We start from the raw sequence: 15270 nt of genomic DNA on the forward strand, positions 1-15270 counted from the left end.
TCAGGCGTATGACTTACCCAGTGGTGATTTCTGCTTACTTAATGTTCACATTTAATTTGCACACTTGCTAATAAGTGTGAAAAGTAATAAAAAGCATCGAGACAACGGAGTGTACTGTAAGAGAGCTTGACATATTTGATAGGCTCTTAATAGCTGTGTGCAAGTTTATCCTGAAGCCTTTAGGAGCAGTAGCTCCATCCACTGAATGTTTTTTCTTCAGTCTACTTTATGCAGCTGTACTACTGATGTTCCCTGTAAAATTTGGATGTTTTGGAATATATCCAAAAGGATGGGGTTTGCTTACATTTGTAACTAGGGTTCTTACTCAAAACATATTAGAATAGCTTATTTTTCTGCACAATTCCTGTCATTTATCTCTCTGAATAAAATACAGCTATGGCCATTATAAAAAAAAAAAAAATAGTACAAGCAAACCTTTCTATTAAGATTATTTCAAAAATGTGTTGCCTTTGACTGAGCCTTTCAGGAAGTACCTAATTGATCTAGGAAATCTGCATTTGTGTCTGGCTTTTCTGTAGCTGTCTGAATCACAGCTTGACTCTTTACACTCATAATATACCTAGACTAATTGTAGTATTTAGCCAGGAAATTTACCTCTCTCACTCAATAGTGTTTTAGCCTGGCATGGAAATTTTGTCTTGTCTGATTTATCCAAAACACTGATGTGATTGATACATAATTTGCAACTCATTTATTGGCTTTATACCTTAAGGATTCAATATAATACACTTCTTTGTTTGGGTTTTGTTTTTTAAAGTTGTACTCCACTGCCTTCTAGCAAACCACAATTAAATGCAGTTTTAACTAGTGCATTTTTGTTATCTGCCAGTCGTATTCATTTTCATTTCAGAAATAAAGTGAAAGAGCTAAGTCTGTCTTGAACAATTAAAAGCTTAAGTTACTTTGTTTAATAAATCCAGACACTCAGCCGTGACTTAAAAATGCTACGTAATTAGCACTAACTAGAGATTTCTTATTTGAGAAGAAATTGGGGCATTTCTCTTCTGAACCTTAATGAGTTTTGTTTGTTTGTTTCTTGTAACAGCATACTGTTTATGTTTTCTTCTAGGATATGATTGATTCAGTAAGTTGTTTTGTCCTAACTTGTTGGTGTCATGGAAATAACTGCATCTGTCTTGCTTTTCTAGGTTGATGGAAATGTGAGCAAAATTTATTGTCAGAATCTTTGTTTGTTAGCTAAGCTCTTTCTGGACCACAAAACCTTGTATTATGATGTTGAACCATTCCTCTTCTATGTCCTTACAAAAAATGATGAGAAAGGCTGCCATTTAGTTGGATATTTCTCTAAGGTAAAAATTTTAAAAGTGAGTTTATTTAATATTTGTAGTGTCCTGTTCTCCTTAATACTTCAGCTAACAGCAAAGAAAAATCAGAAGTTGGGGGAAAAAAAGCTTGAAAGCCTCTCTGTAAATCTTGAATATTATGTGCATTGTCTCAAATACACTGTATTTTCTTGCCTCTGACTGATGCAAATTCAGAATTCGTTCAGCCACATGGATTGGGTGGGCTTTTTCTTGTATGGGGATTTTGTTTCTTCACTTGTTTTGTTTTCAGAATTCGTTGTGGTTTCAGTTGAATATTTAAATCTTTTTCCCTCCCCAACATTTTTGCATTAGTATGCCAAGCCTAACTTGTAAAAGTTGCAGGTACTTGGAATGTTGATGTGTTTTCATGGCTTGACTGCTGGCAGTTCCAGCTGGCTATTTAGATGTAAATGGGCAGTGATGTTGCTCTCTTGTGTGCAGTCTGATCTAATGCAGTTATTTGCTGCTCCCATGTAAGAATGCATTGCCTAACTTCATGGTGCCTGCCTTATTTTGAGTGGATGTGTCAGTTGTGGCTGATTTTCAAGTAATAGATGGCTGCTATTGACAGAAATAATGCTTGAGTGGACTATCCTGACAAAGATGACCAAGAAAAATGATCTATAGTTAGGTATGCCTGGAACAGCTTCCGTTATTGTCCATAATTTACCCCTAAGGGATGTGTTGAATAGGTAGTTACTCAGAAGTTCACTGCTTCCTGATCCTAGAATTGCTACCTCCTAATGACTATATATTTTCTTTCTTGAATATGTGATTTGTGGAAAAATAGTAGTTAGGAGAAGCCCAAAAGTCTTGTCAGACTACCTGTTTATTATACACGCCTGTTTATTGGATGTCTTGCCACATCATTCTGAGGTGGGCCTTGCTGGAATTAAAGTGAGACATGTAGGCACAATTCACACTGTCTTTAATGTCAGTCAGAACTTCTTGTGACAAACAAGTCAACTTTTATTTAGACAAGTATTTTCTCCATTTATTTAGGGTGTTGCAGCTTAAGGTGAGTCTCTTGATTTTTGTTCCTTATCGTAGAATGTTTAATATTGGAAAATACCCTTGGCATCATTGATGCCAGCACTGCCAAGATTGATGCTAAACAGTGTTCCCAGGTGTGCCACATTTACAAGTGTTTTGAACATTTCTGGAGATGGTGATTCTACCACTTCCATGAGCAGCCTGTTCCAATGCTTCATAACCCTCCCAGTGAAGAAAGTTTCCCTAACATCCAGTCTGAACCTCCAGGGGTGCAACTCGAGGGCATTTCCTCTTGACCTGTCACTACTTACTGGGTATAAGAGAAATAGAACATATCCTCCGCCCAAATAGAACGTATCCTTAGCCTTTCCCTCCTCCGCCAAGTGGGTCACCCTGTCATAGGAGGAGATCAAGGTTAATCAGACAGCACGTGCCTTTCATAAAACCAAGCTGGCTGGACCTGATTCCCTGGTAGTCCTGCATGTACCATGTGATGGCAGCCAAAATTATCTGCTCTGTGACCTTCCCCTGGCACAAGACGTCAGGTGATAGACCTGTAGTTCCTCAAATCCTCTTTCTGCCACTTTTTATTTGCTCTACAGTTGCTAACCTCCAGTCAACTGGGACCTTTATGGTTAACCAGGACTGTTGGTAAGTGGTGGAGAGTGGCTCAGTGAGCTCTTCCAACAGTTCCCTTGGGCTCTGTGGACTTGGAGATGTTTTAAGTGGCATGGTGGGTCACTAAGCATTTTCTTGTGGATCACAGGGACTTCATCCTGATCCTTGTTTCTGTCTTCCAGCTCAGGGGTCTGGGTACCCTGAGTACAGCTGGTCTTATTCTTAAAGATTGAGGCAAAGAAGGCATCAAGTACCTCAGCCTTTCCTCATTGTTGTAGTTTAAGCCCAGCTGGAAATTAAGCCCCTTGCAGCTACTCCCCTCTCCCCACTCCCTCTGGTGATAGGCAAAATGCAGAGGTTATGGGTTGGGATAACAATTTACTGGAAATAGCAATGAGATAAGAAAATTAAGAGTTAACAGCACCAATACTAATAACAACAGTGTGTAACAGAGTGTGATTACATGCAAAATGCTCACTGCATCAGAGGTGACCTGCTGCTCCCCCTACATCCCCCCCCCCCCCCCCCAAGGCCTGGAACAGTGAAAAAAAAAGGTGGACAACCCTCCAGTCAAGATCAGCAGCACTGCATGCACTGCTCTGGAAAAGGACAGAAGTGTCTGTGGACCCTCCACACACTCTCTTTTACTTCCACCCAAAACCTTGCCCCTTTCTTGGAAGTGGAGAATTCCTTACTTCCAGCTCCAGTGATTATGTGAATGGTATAGAATAACAACTTTTTTTGTTGTCTTGTATGCCAGTGGCCAGTTGGCCTTCTAGGTGTGCTTTGGCCCTTCTACTGCTCTCCCTGCAAAAACTCACGACGTGCTTGAAGCCCTCCTGTTGCCTGCCTCTTCTTCCAAAGGTGATAGGCTCATTTTGCCTGAGCTTGAGACAAAGCTCTCTGTTCAACCAGTCATGTTGTCTCTGTGTGCTTATCTGGAAGCACATGGGGATGGCCTGCTCCTTTATCTTTTAAAATTTCCTTCTTTAAGCACATCTAGCCTTTGTGGGCTCCTATGCAGAACTGCATCCTAAGGGACTTTCCCAGCCTGCATCCTAAACAGGCCAAAGTCTGCCCTGTGGAACTCCAAGGTAGCAGTTCTGCTGACCCCCCTCATTATTTCTTCAAGATACAGAAGCTATCTTTTCATGATCACTGTGCCCAAGACAACCTTCAGTCATCACATCACTCCCGCAGTCCTCTGTTCACAAGCAGCAGGTTCAGCTGTATACCTTCCCTTCTTGGCTCACTCACCAGCTGTACCAGGAAGTTCTATTCCACACACTCCAGGAACCTTCTAGTCTGCTTCCTCTCTACTGTGCTGAATTTCCAGCAGACATCTGGTAAATTCAAGTGCCCCTCAATAACAAGGGCTAGTGATCATGAGACTATCTCTAGCTGCTTACAGAATAATTCATCTGCCTCTTCATTGTAGTTGAGTGGTCTGTAACAGACTCTCACCAGGATATCAGCCCTGTCTCCCTTCCTTCTGATTCTTGCTCAGAAATACTCAGCTCTTCCATCACTATGATTAAGCTTAAGGCAGTCCTTAAAATAAAAGGCTACCCCACTGCCTCTTCTTCCTCACCTATCCCTTCTGATGGGTTTATAACCATCCATTTCAGCACTCCAGTTGTGTGAGTGATCCCACCATGGCTGTGTGATAGCAACTATGTCATAGTTTTCCTGCTGTGCTGTGCTTCCATTTAATCCTGTTTGTTGACCATGCTGTGTGTGTTGGTAGGTGCACTTGAGTTGGGTGATTCAGTCCTGCTGCCTTTTTGGGAGGGAGCAGCTCTAATTCCTGTGTGACCATTTTCTGGCACTTCCATGGTTTCTAACACAGGAATAACCCTTGTATCCCTGCTGCCACATGGATCTCCATGTCCTGCCATTTCTGAGGTGGTGGAGTGAAGGATGTCCTTAGCACACTGTCCCTCAAGCAATGGATATGTTTTCTTCCACTCCACCCTTGTTGCTTTTGGCCAGTCTGTGTTGATCACAGTGTGATCTGATGATCACAAGTATTATCACCACCAGAACTTATGGAAAAATCTTCATCTCAAATCATTGCATGTCATCTGTCTATGTCTCTCCACCCTCCTTCTTTTTGAAAAAAATAAACATGTGTGTGTGCTCTTGCTGGCAGAAATGCTCTGACTTTTCTTACCTGGTTATAAACGTTTTGCCAGGATGCGGACTTCTTACTAGCAGTAGTCTTAAGAGTTTGGGAAGCCTGTACAGAGAAAATATTTAACTATATTGTAGAAACTAAGAAACCTTGTGAAATATGGCTTGGGTATCGAATGGAGTATTTGGGAATGAATGTACTGGCTTGTGATCCTGTCATGTTGTCACTGGTCCAGTGCTATTTTATGTGGAGGCTGAAATGATAGCTGATGAAACTATATATGTGATTATCACAGCTCCTTGTCAGTTGTACTGACCTGGATATTTCTGGTTGCTTTGGTCTCCCTCAAAACTGCCTATTGCTGATTTTCGGATGTAATCTTTTAAAGGTGACAAAGCTCTTCCTTCTTACCAATAAACTGGAAAGAACCTATAAACTTTTATGGTTAGAACAGCTTCCTAATCTTAGCTTCTGTTGTCTTAAACAGTCAGTGTAGTATTTGTCCCCATTGCCTGTATATGACTTCATTCTGTCTGAAAGGCTTTTGTTTCTGAGCATTCTGCCTTGATTATCTCTGGTGATAAGCATCTAGCTTTGAAAAACTTAATATGCTTCAAGTGTAACTGCATAGTTCTGCACATATGGGGTTCCTCCTCTGCACCCTGACCACATATTCAGAGAGAAGACAAAAAAAAAAGGTGAAAACCTGCAGGCGCACTTTGTGTAGCAATTACAGAAAATACAGTTTCACCGTGTGTATGGATTTTGTATTCCACTTTCATATCCTTGAGAGAATGGTCAGTGAAGCATGAAAATATTTCCGTCTTCTTACTGTCTTTCTCCTTTACCACCTTTAAACTTTATTGTGCTGTTCAGACAAATATTTAATTTTTAAGATGCCAAGTGGTTAACTAATTAAAAATATTCTGAATGTTATGTTTGATACTTCTTTCTTGAAATTAGACATTAATGTGGAATTATTTGACTTTGGTACTGAACCCATGCATCTGTTCACCTTATTGGGATATTTTACAAGGACAGTAGCAGGTGCAGGCAATTGCCCACTTCAGCAGTGCTTTGACATACTTGATCTGTTTCTCCTTCCCACAGGAAAAGCTTTGCCAGCAGAAGTACAATGTCTCCTGCATAATGATCATGCCCCAATACCAAAGGCAAGGATTTGGAAGGTTTCTCATTGATTTCAGTAAGTGAAGTATTTTATTTACACTTGTGATCCAAGGAGCTGATGGCTGTTATATGGAAGTGTAACATATGAAACTTTATTTAACTCACTTCGTTGTTTTTATCAATAGATAATGGGATTTCTGTTTATATTTACATAGGATAGAAAAGCTCCCTGAAGTGAAAAAACTTAGTGCTGCTCTGTTATTGTACTCGAGGAAATTGAGAATGGATCTCTCGGCAGTAATATTAGCTCACAAAGCTATTACCCTCAATGAATTGTCTAAATTACTTTCCATTTTGCTTTGCTCATTAGTATAAGAAGAGGCAATTATTTGTGATTATAGCTAAGAAGGTGTTAGTCTGAGGCATTCTCTCCATTCTAATCTTTCTAGCTTGTATCTTCTTTTAGTCAAAACCAGAAGCTTTAGTTGAAGAATTGCCCCATGGAAGAAAAGTATTTTGTTTTTTGTGTTCATCACTTTCTTAGTGAAAATTGTTACCAGAAAGGGTGTAGGTGTTAGTGGCTGTACATGTACTTGCTGCTTTATTTTGCTGAGCTGTCTGACCTGTTAGAAACAGCTATCTGACCTGTTATAAAGCTTCAGGCACGCTTGTTTAAATATAGGTTTGTTATTCCCCAAATCGTTAATGTACAGTGGAACTCCAAACAAAATTATCTAAGGAAACTTCTTATTGAGTGTCCTCATTACTACTGAATCCATCTTTCCACTGTAATTTAGAAGGAGGATGAGAAGGAGTTAGTGTGTATTGTATGTGGTTCCTTTTCACTATTATGTTTTATAAAGTGCTGTAGGATTACATGAAGGTAGAGATAGTTCAGATAATTGGATTCCTGCCCTGAAGGTGTATGCAAGAACATTAAAATGCAAATAATAATAGATTGCAGTATAACAGCAGGACAAAGACAATCATTTGTAACTGTAGAGTTTTCAAGTTCTGTGTCTTGCAGTGTTGTACCCAGCATGACTGTGCTAGAGTGTATAAAGATACTAAGTATGTCCCATCACTGCATGGCTTTATAAACAGCCTTCACTATACCCCTGTGAGTTAGGTAAAAATGGTTCTGGACCACTTAATCCACCACTGAAATGTAGCTGTCACTGGAGTGGAACACAGCAGCTGTTCCACTGTGCGCCTTCTGCGACCTTTTAGCAAAGGCTGTGAGAAGTACCACATATTTCCGGATCTATAGAGAGAACTTTAAGCTTACTTAGGTAGAAATTTGCCCTGCTTTAGGATTGGATTTTTTTTTTGCAAAAGGAGATGAGGAACTCTTAATTTGGCACTGGTAAGTGCTTCCAGGCTTTTCCTTTGTTTGTTACTCTGTGGTCTCTCTATCTCTCTCTCTCGAAAAAAAAAAAAAAAAAAAAAAAGGCGCTCTGAACAAATGTTATTCTGGCTGAGTTTGCAGTGGTTATAAATACAAAACTGATGGCACAGCCATGAAACCCATGGATTCCACAGAAGATCTGAGCATGAGTATGCTGTGTCTCTCTGGTCTACTACTGTGCCTGGTGCTGCTCAGTCTGGGGACATCAATAGCGTGTTCTGGCCTTCCTCTTGTCCTTCTGGAAAAATCTGGAAGTACATGGGGTTGTTTGAATCATTAGGTTTTATGTGATAACTTGCTTGGAGCTTATGTGGTGCTATTCTTAGATCTTCCCTCTTTGCAGACACGTTCAGATCGCAGGTATGGGCTGCCCCTGTACAAACCGGGCACAGGCCAGAGACACCTTTGGCTTCTGCTGTGGCTGCCAGACTGCCTGCTTCATGAGCACACAGGCAGTGTGTGCTTCGGTGCTTTCCCTTTGTTTTCTGAATAGAGGTTCCCTTAACTAACTGAGAATCAGACACTTCCATTTGCCAACAGAATGAAAATCCAAGAGATGACTGAGAAAGTCTGGCTCTGCACTGTGGGTAAGGTGCAAACTACCTGAAAGGTAGTGAGGGAACTGCTTGTGGCTGTTTTTCCCTAGTTGTAGAAAGAAAGGGAAAACTTTCAAGGCTAGTTTTCCTACGTTGTATTTGTATCTTTTTCAGGAGGGAGGCTGAATGCCATGAAATGGGGCCTAACTTCATCTGAATTAGTGACAAAATCTGTCTTTGTACAGGAAAACCCTTCAAAATTAATTATTTACTCTTTTTCTTGGAACTTGATATGTTTCTGCCTTGTGACTAATTCCCATCTTCTCTGTGCTTTATTCTTTCTGTTCACTTGTGGTCTCCTGAGTATAAATTGCTCTAACTGGTCTGAGAAGATACAATATCAACTCCCCCAGTTATTATTCTAAACTTGAACAGACCAAGTTTATCATAGTTTTAAGCATTCTTTGCCAGTGACATTATCTAGACTGTCAGGTTCTCATAAAGTCATGGCAAGATAAATTTTATGCTCTGAATGTTAAGTCTTCATTTGTTATGTGGGTAATGCTTGTAAACTGCTTTATTTTGAAATCTGTGAAGCAGTCACTGGTACTTGTCTTTTTTTATAACACTAACCAGAACAGTGTTTAGACTATAATAATAAAAATTTAACTGAGCAAGTAATTTTCAGAAAATGATAGTTACAAACCACAGAAGGGAAGATTTAAAGAACTGGTTGCAAGCAGTTGACTGCTCACATTATTTTGTATATATCTAGACACTTGATAGGCTGGAAAGAACGCAGCCTTTAAGCCACGACACAACTTCTGCTTTGTCAGCAGTCTGCTGAAAATGTAGTTTGTGGTAAAAATTTGCTTCTTTTTTTGGTAAGTGAAATGCATTTGTTTGTTCAGATTGTGATGCATTCTTTTGTCTTGAACTAATTTAATCTTCACAGATAAGTCTTATATGGTCATGCTGTAACTAGCAAGGGAAAATAAATTCTTTCATTTTGCTAAAGGAAAAATGGGTGTTTGTCTTCTGACCACTGATTTTTGGTATTTTTTAACTTAACATTTTCCTAACTACATTTATGCTTACCTGTATTTCATGTTCAAACTGGTAATAGCAGTATTTCTTACCCTGTAGACACCAATATAAGGGTCCATTGGTCTGTCTCTTCAGGAATCTATAATCTCACCTGTGGGAAAGAAGAGTTTTCAGAAGAGGAAATTAACTATTGTGAGAAGCAGACATGCTGTAAAATGTCTGAGTTTGCTACTCTGACAGCCTTCAGCAATAATTTCTTTTCTAGTTTTCTGTATATCATTCATCATTTAAGTAGAAATGTTGTTGTTAAAAAAAATGCTCTGTATGTTTTTAAAGCCTGTAAGATTTTTTTTTTCATTAATTGTGAGGAAGTTAGATTTTGACTGTGATAGAAACTTGTTGGGCTGTTTAGAAATTGAAAAAAGTTTAGTTAGAAATATTTTATTAAATGGTTAAACTGTTGATTTGTAAAATTGAAGACTTGATACTACTTCATTTTGCTTAATTCACCCTAAGACAATCGGTTTTACCCTGTTTGATTTTCTTGAAGCATGTCATACTGGAGACCAAATGAAGGTTTACAGGAAGTCTGCACTCTGTTTACACTAAGTATGCTTTATTAAGTACTCTTTTGTAACAGTTAGTTGATGTTTCACATAGGGATAGGGAATCTGATTTGCACTCAGAGAGTAGCTAACATAAAAAGATTATCCTGAAAATGAATTAGGGTCTTAATTTGCTTGTTATATTTATACCTTGCTGCATTTTGCAGGAATGAAAGCTCCTGCCAAACTTCTTCGGTTTGGGCTGTTTGTTTTGTTTTCATTTTCTTGTTGTTCCTGTATTCTGTGGGATTTAGTGGATTGTCATTACAGGGTTTTATATGAGGGAGAATAATTGACTTTTGCATCCATCTTTTGTATTTGCTGTAAATAAAGCTTTTGGGCAAGTAGATTCCAGCTGAAGTTGATCCAGAAATCAAACGGAAAGCAGGCGTTCTTGCCTAAGAGCCCACTGTGGGTTTGTTTCATTTCAAGACCTTTTGCAGTGATGCACAGCTCTCATCCCTGTCCCGAGGATGGTGCATGTCTGCGTTTGGGTGAGCCGTGGTCAGTCTGTCAGTTCAGCCTGTGCTGCTGCTGTGCTATGGACAGTGCAACCACTGAAACTACAGTGCTGTAGCTTCACTCTGTGCAGACCCATTTCTTTTATAAACTTTAGCAGCTTCTCTGTACAAGACATTTTTCTTTGCTTTCCTGATTCGAGCTCTTGCAAAGCCTGGAATCTTCATATGCTTTCTATTTCTGTTTGTTAGACTGCAGTGCCAGAACATATTAGTATTTCTTTATTTGGCATATCTAACACAGAATTCATTATTACTAGAATGAAATACGGCAGTATTTCATATTTGTTTTCTCTAAGTTTAAAGTCGTCTTTTGATTCATACTTTTTCACAAAGCTCATCTTGTCACAGTCTCACATTTCTCTGTACTGGATTGCAAATTCCATGCTGGAGGCCTAGCCAGCAGCTGGAAGAAAAGAAATGCATGTGACTGTTAGGATAAACCTTTCCAACTGTGCTGGCTAGGATGTTGACAGTTCATTTGCATTACAGTAACAACTGGGCTTAATGCTGAGGAGCAAAGTCCTTGGTAGCCTTTTGTTATTTATCTTGAGGCTGTTTCTGGTCCAACTGATTGTAGCAGTTTCTTCCTCCCCTTCAGAATTCCTTGTTTTTATTTGGTTTATCTGTTTCTTGTGAAATTATTATTCTTGCTCAAGAGATGAAACATGTTTTAAGGATGCTGGGATTCTGTTTGGGCTAAATACATTCTTTGTTTTGTGGGGTTTTGGGGTTTTTTGGTTCATCTGTCTGTGTGGGAAAGTCAGTGGCTAACTTTTTTTAACTTTGCTATCACTTATTGCATGCAACTTGAAAAGGCTGTTGTTTTTTTGGGGGTTTTTTTGGTGTTTTTTTTTTTTTTTTCACTTAGCTTGACTTAACCCCTGATTCTCCTTTAGGATTTAGGATGTGTAGCTCAGATTTTTTGTGAGAAAACCATAATAGGGAAAGGCAATTGGAAGAAGCAAATAAAATTTATATTACCTGAGGACTTCTATTCTAGTGTAGGAAAATCGGCTCTGTTAAATGTCCTTGTTTACTCATTTCCCCAAATCTGTTTCTTGGTCAAGTTTTTAGTTCTTGTTCTATTCAAACAGGTAAGTAAATCTTCAAGTCCTGATTTGCAGAAGCAGCAGAACAAGAGCAGTAACAGCACTTGTGTAACAGCTAAGGTATAGCACCAGCAAGGCAAGTTTCCAAAGGGTGAGAGGAACAAAAAAAATTTGCTCTAGGCGTAAGGGAAAACTGTTAATGAGAAGTTCTTTCCTCCTAAATGCTTTTAATGAATAAGTATCAGAGCCATTGGTAAAGGAGGTCAGTACCATCAGTGATATTTTTAAGCTGGTAACTGAGAGAGGTTCACTCTTTTGCTCAGTTAGTCGCAACATTCGTTAGCCTACATTACTTCTTCATAATGTTTATTTGCTGTTTACAGCTTTGAAGAACTTGACTGAAGATCTGGAACTAAAGCTTGTTTCTTTGCTCTCAATTCTCATCCTGTCCTCTTGACTGCACATTCCTACAATCAGATGTTTCTGTATAACCATTTAGGGGTTTTTGAGCACAAAAGCTGAATCAGTGAAATGTTCTGGGCTGAAAGTGTGTGGGGAGTAAGTACAGATATCCTCAAAAGCGTTTGTTATACATAATCCTGTATGCTTTTTCCTTGAGAAGTGAGGGATGGTGATGGGGCACTGAATAGGGATTAAAAAAAAAAAAAAAAGAAAAAAAAAAGATGCATAGCTTTGTAAAGTGCATTCTTGAATTCCTTCCAGTTTACACTTGTTTCAGAAGATCTGCATCTCTCTATGGAAATGTGGAAGATGTTCACTGCTTAGTGCCCAGTCATGCAGAAGTGGTAAGCCTTGTGTATTGAGCCCAGAGAAGTGCTGTAGACAGAGAAGTTTTCTGTCCCACAGGTCTCTACAGGTAGCATAAACCTATACTGGTAAGAATGGGGACAGTGTGTTTATTTCTTGTGGCCAGCAGTTAGGAGATACTTTTGAAGGAAGCTGAAAAAACTGCATTCCATGAAACCTAGGTTAGTCTTCAGGCACAGTTTGAAGGAGACTGAAAAGGATGAGATTTTCTTCTGGTGGTTCGTGCAATTTTGTTCTTCCATTAACTTTGTTAAAGAACTGTCTAGCCTGTATAATTAGTGGTTCTGTCAAAGGAAAGAATTTGGATTTCTGCTAATCTTGAAGATGAGCATACAGCTCCAAAATAAAACCCTTATTTTTTTTAATATGCTCAGTTCAAACAGCATTTACTCTTCTAGGATCAGCTAGTTATTTCCAAGTTCCTTGTGGGTCCTGTATTTGAAACAGACAAAAGGTTATTTTTGATTGAAAGTAACAATTCCTTTTAGACAGTTTTGGGCTTAGTTTTCTCACTCATACACTTTACTATGCCTTGGGTTGTTGCGGTACCTTCAGAAAGAGGCAGGGTTGAGCTTTCCATGGCTAGCTGAAGTTTGGACAATGATCTCTTTTTCTAGTCTCATCTTCCAAAGTCACTTTGTGGTGCTTTAATGTATCAAGAATGTTTGAAAATGTTGCTGTGCCAAAAGATCTATTTTATAACTTGCTTATCTGTGGTTCTCATTGTAGTGTTTCCAGGCTTTCTGCTTTAACAGCAAATTAGGCTACTCCTTTGTACTCAGGGAAACCTGAAAAGCAGTGATTTTTTTTTTTTTGTGAAGCACCATGTTTGCGCAGCCATCCAAAAAAAAATCTAATTGAGCAAAACTTAAAACTAGTAATGGACTAACATGTGGCATCTCATTTAGGGCAACATATTGCTGGTAAGATACTGGCATTTGGGAAAATGTCAACCCTATTTGGAAGATTAATAAGTTTTTAAATACAATGAATGTGTTGATAATAAGTGGTGGAATAGAGTAAAAATGCTGCCTCAGGTTTTTACAGGGCCTCTGAAAAAGTAGTCTATCAATAAAGGAAGATCCTCAGAAAAGGTGAAAGGCTTACTTGATTGAAGTGTTTTCATTTTTTTGGTAGGAAGCTGGAATGAGGTAAATGAGCAAAAACCATTACAGTACAGAAATGGTGCTATTTCTTTAAAGCATACTTGGAAATGGAAACAATGACAAACTATTAACAGAAAAGTGCTTTGAGGGCAAAAGAGAGCAGAAGTAATGAAAAAGTGTTTTTCTTCTTCATTATGGTGAATTCAGTTTGTCTGCTTTGTGTAGCCTTACTTGATGGTAAGTACCTGTGCAGATTTCTCATAAAGTAACATGTTAAGAGGGGGTAGCTGATTTTAAATGATTCAGATGGAAACAAGACATAGATCCTGAACTGAGAAAACTTAAGTTCTTTTAGTTCACAAATTGACTTCTGGAAAACAAAAGTATTTTAAAAAGCCTGCAAAGATGGATGATGTAATGAAACAAATGTGTTAAGAGAAATAAGAGGAAGTGTGTTCAAATGTGGCATTTAGGTTCTAGTATGCTTATGGAAGTGCTGGGAACCACTGTCTGATACCTGCTTGCAGACCTGAGCTGCAGGAGGCTGTAAGTGGTTGGATCTGCTTGTGTAGTATGTGTTTATGTAGCAGTGATAGTCTTAATCTCTTCATGAGAAATAATTTATTGGGCCAAAAGCAAGATTTTGGAAAACCTGCTTTAAAAAAGTCATGCGGAATTTTTTCATGTCTAAGTACTTTAATCAAAAATTAATATGAAATAGAAATAGCATTTGAAAAATTAGATTGTCTGTGGAATTACAAACACATTCAGTAAACACCTCCTGCATTGTTTTTTTCCAAAATCTGGGGTAAGATGTTTTACACTTTGCCCTAACAAATATTGAAGTATAACAGAAATGCAATCTAGGAATAAATACACTTTTTTAAAGAGTTGTTCACCGTCATGCTTTGCTGTGGTCTGTAGACAGAATTGAGGTGGGGATGAAGTTGGAACTGTGGGAGTTTTTTTAAGATAAAATTCACTTCAACCAAGAGCATTTCAGCACTTCCTTTCTCACATTACAATCCTGAAAGTACAGTTTTGTTACTGCTAGGGCTGTGACAAGCAGTGGAACGTGAAAATGCAAGACCAAGGGTGGAGAGGAGTTTGTCTTTTTTTAATAGGCTTTATTGGAGAGGTGTATTCTCAAATGACACTTATGAAGATTTAGGATCTGTGTAAAACAGGCCTGTTTTGTTTGTTAAATGTGGTGGCCCATGTTGAATCATTCTGTGTTGTGGGGCTTTCTACTCTTGACTGACTGACTTGTGTACCCCAGTACAGAACACTGTGTCTGTCTCCTCATTGTTTTGTAGTGGTGTTTACAGATGCACTGTGTCCAAATGAAAGGTTGAATTACCCTTTCCCTTTTCCCTCATGTCTGTGGTAGCTGTAAATTTGTAAGGTAGCCTGACTGCTGCTGCTGATTTTCTGTTCCTTTCTTGATGATTGATTATGTTGCTGACCCCAAGGCTTGAGTTTGGCCTCTCCTAAATAACTAATAAGGAGCATTCTGTCAGGCTGAGATTTAGATGGGGGGGGGAATGAAGATGGATTTTGAATCAAGCTTAGTTGACTTGAGACTATTCCAAGAAAATCAGCCTCTTGGGAATATCTTGGCATCACTTTTATATAGCTTTAAGACACTGTACATTTATCAGAATTGCAAAAGAAAGCAGACATGTCACTTCAGATACAGCAGCTAAGGCTGTTTTAACTGAAGAGCATCTTTATTCCAGATAGCATTGAAAACAGTGAAAAGGCAAGGCTAAACATTGTAAGGATGATAGTATTTGTTGGACAAAGCTGTATTTATAGGGCATTAGTGAACATGGAAAGCCATCTGCTGAAGACTCATGGCTGGAAACAGATTTTAATTAAATAATGCATCTTTAATGTTTACAATTTTTACAGAGGCTAAGGTAGCCTGGGAGGAAAACAGATATTGTCT

General features: G+C 38.8%; 1 protein-coding gene across 10 annotated transcripts in view; it reads left to right on the plus strand.

The window, feature by feature from the left end:
• KAT6B (lysine acetyltransferase 6B) overlaps positions 1–15270 on the plus strand; it is a 110107-nt gene that overhangs the window by 71248 nt on the left and 23589 nt on the right. For 8 of the 10 annotated variants that reach the window (XM_066324079.1, XM_066324080.1, XM_066324082.1 and 5 more), the window contains 2 exons: positions 1170–1331; positions 6202–6295. In XM_066324079.1, coding sequence (XP_066180176.1) covers positions 1170–1331; positions 6202–6295 — 256 coding nt within the window. The remainder of the gene's footprint in view (positions 1–1169; positions 1332–6201; positions 6296–15270) is intronic. The other 2 variants (XM_066324085.1, XM_066324089.1) reach the window with 1 other exon arrangement.

This window comes from Sylvia atricapilla, chromosome 8 (genome assembly GCF_009819655.1).
Source record: "Sylvia atricapilla isolate bSylAtr1 chromosome 8, bSylAtr1.pri, whole genome shotgun sequence".
NCBI classification, from domain to species: domain Eukaryota; kingdom Metazoa; phylum Chordata; class Aves; order Passeriformes; family Sylviidae; genus Sylvia; species Sylvia atricapilla.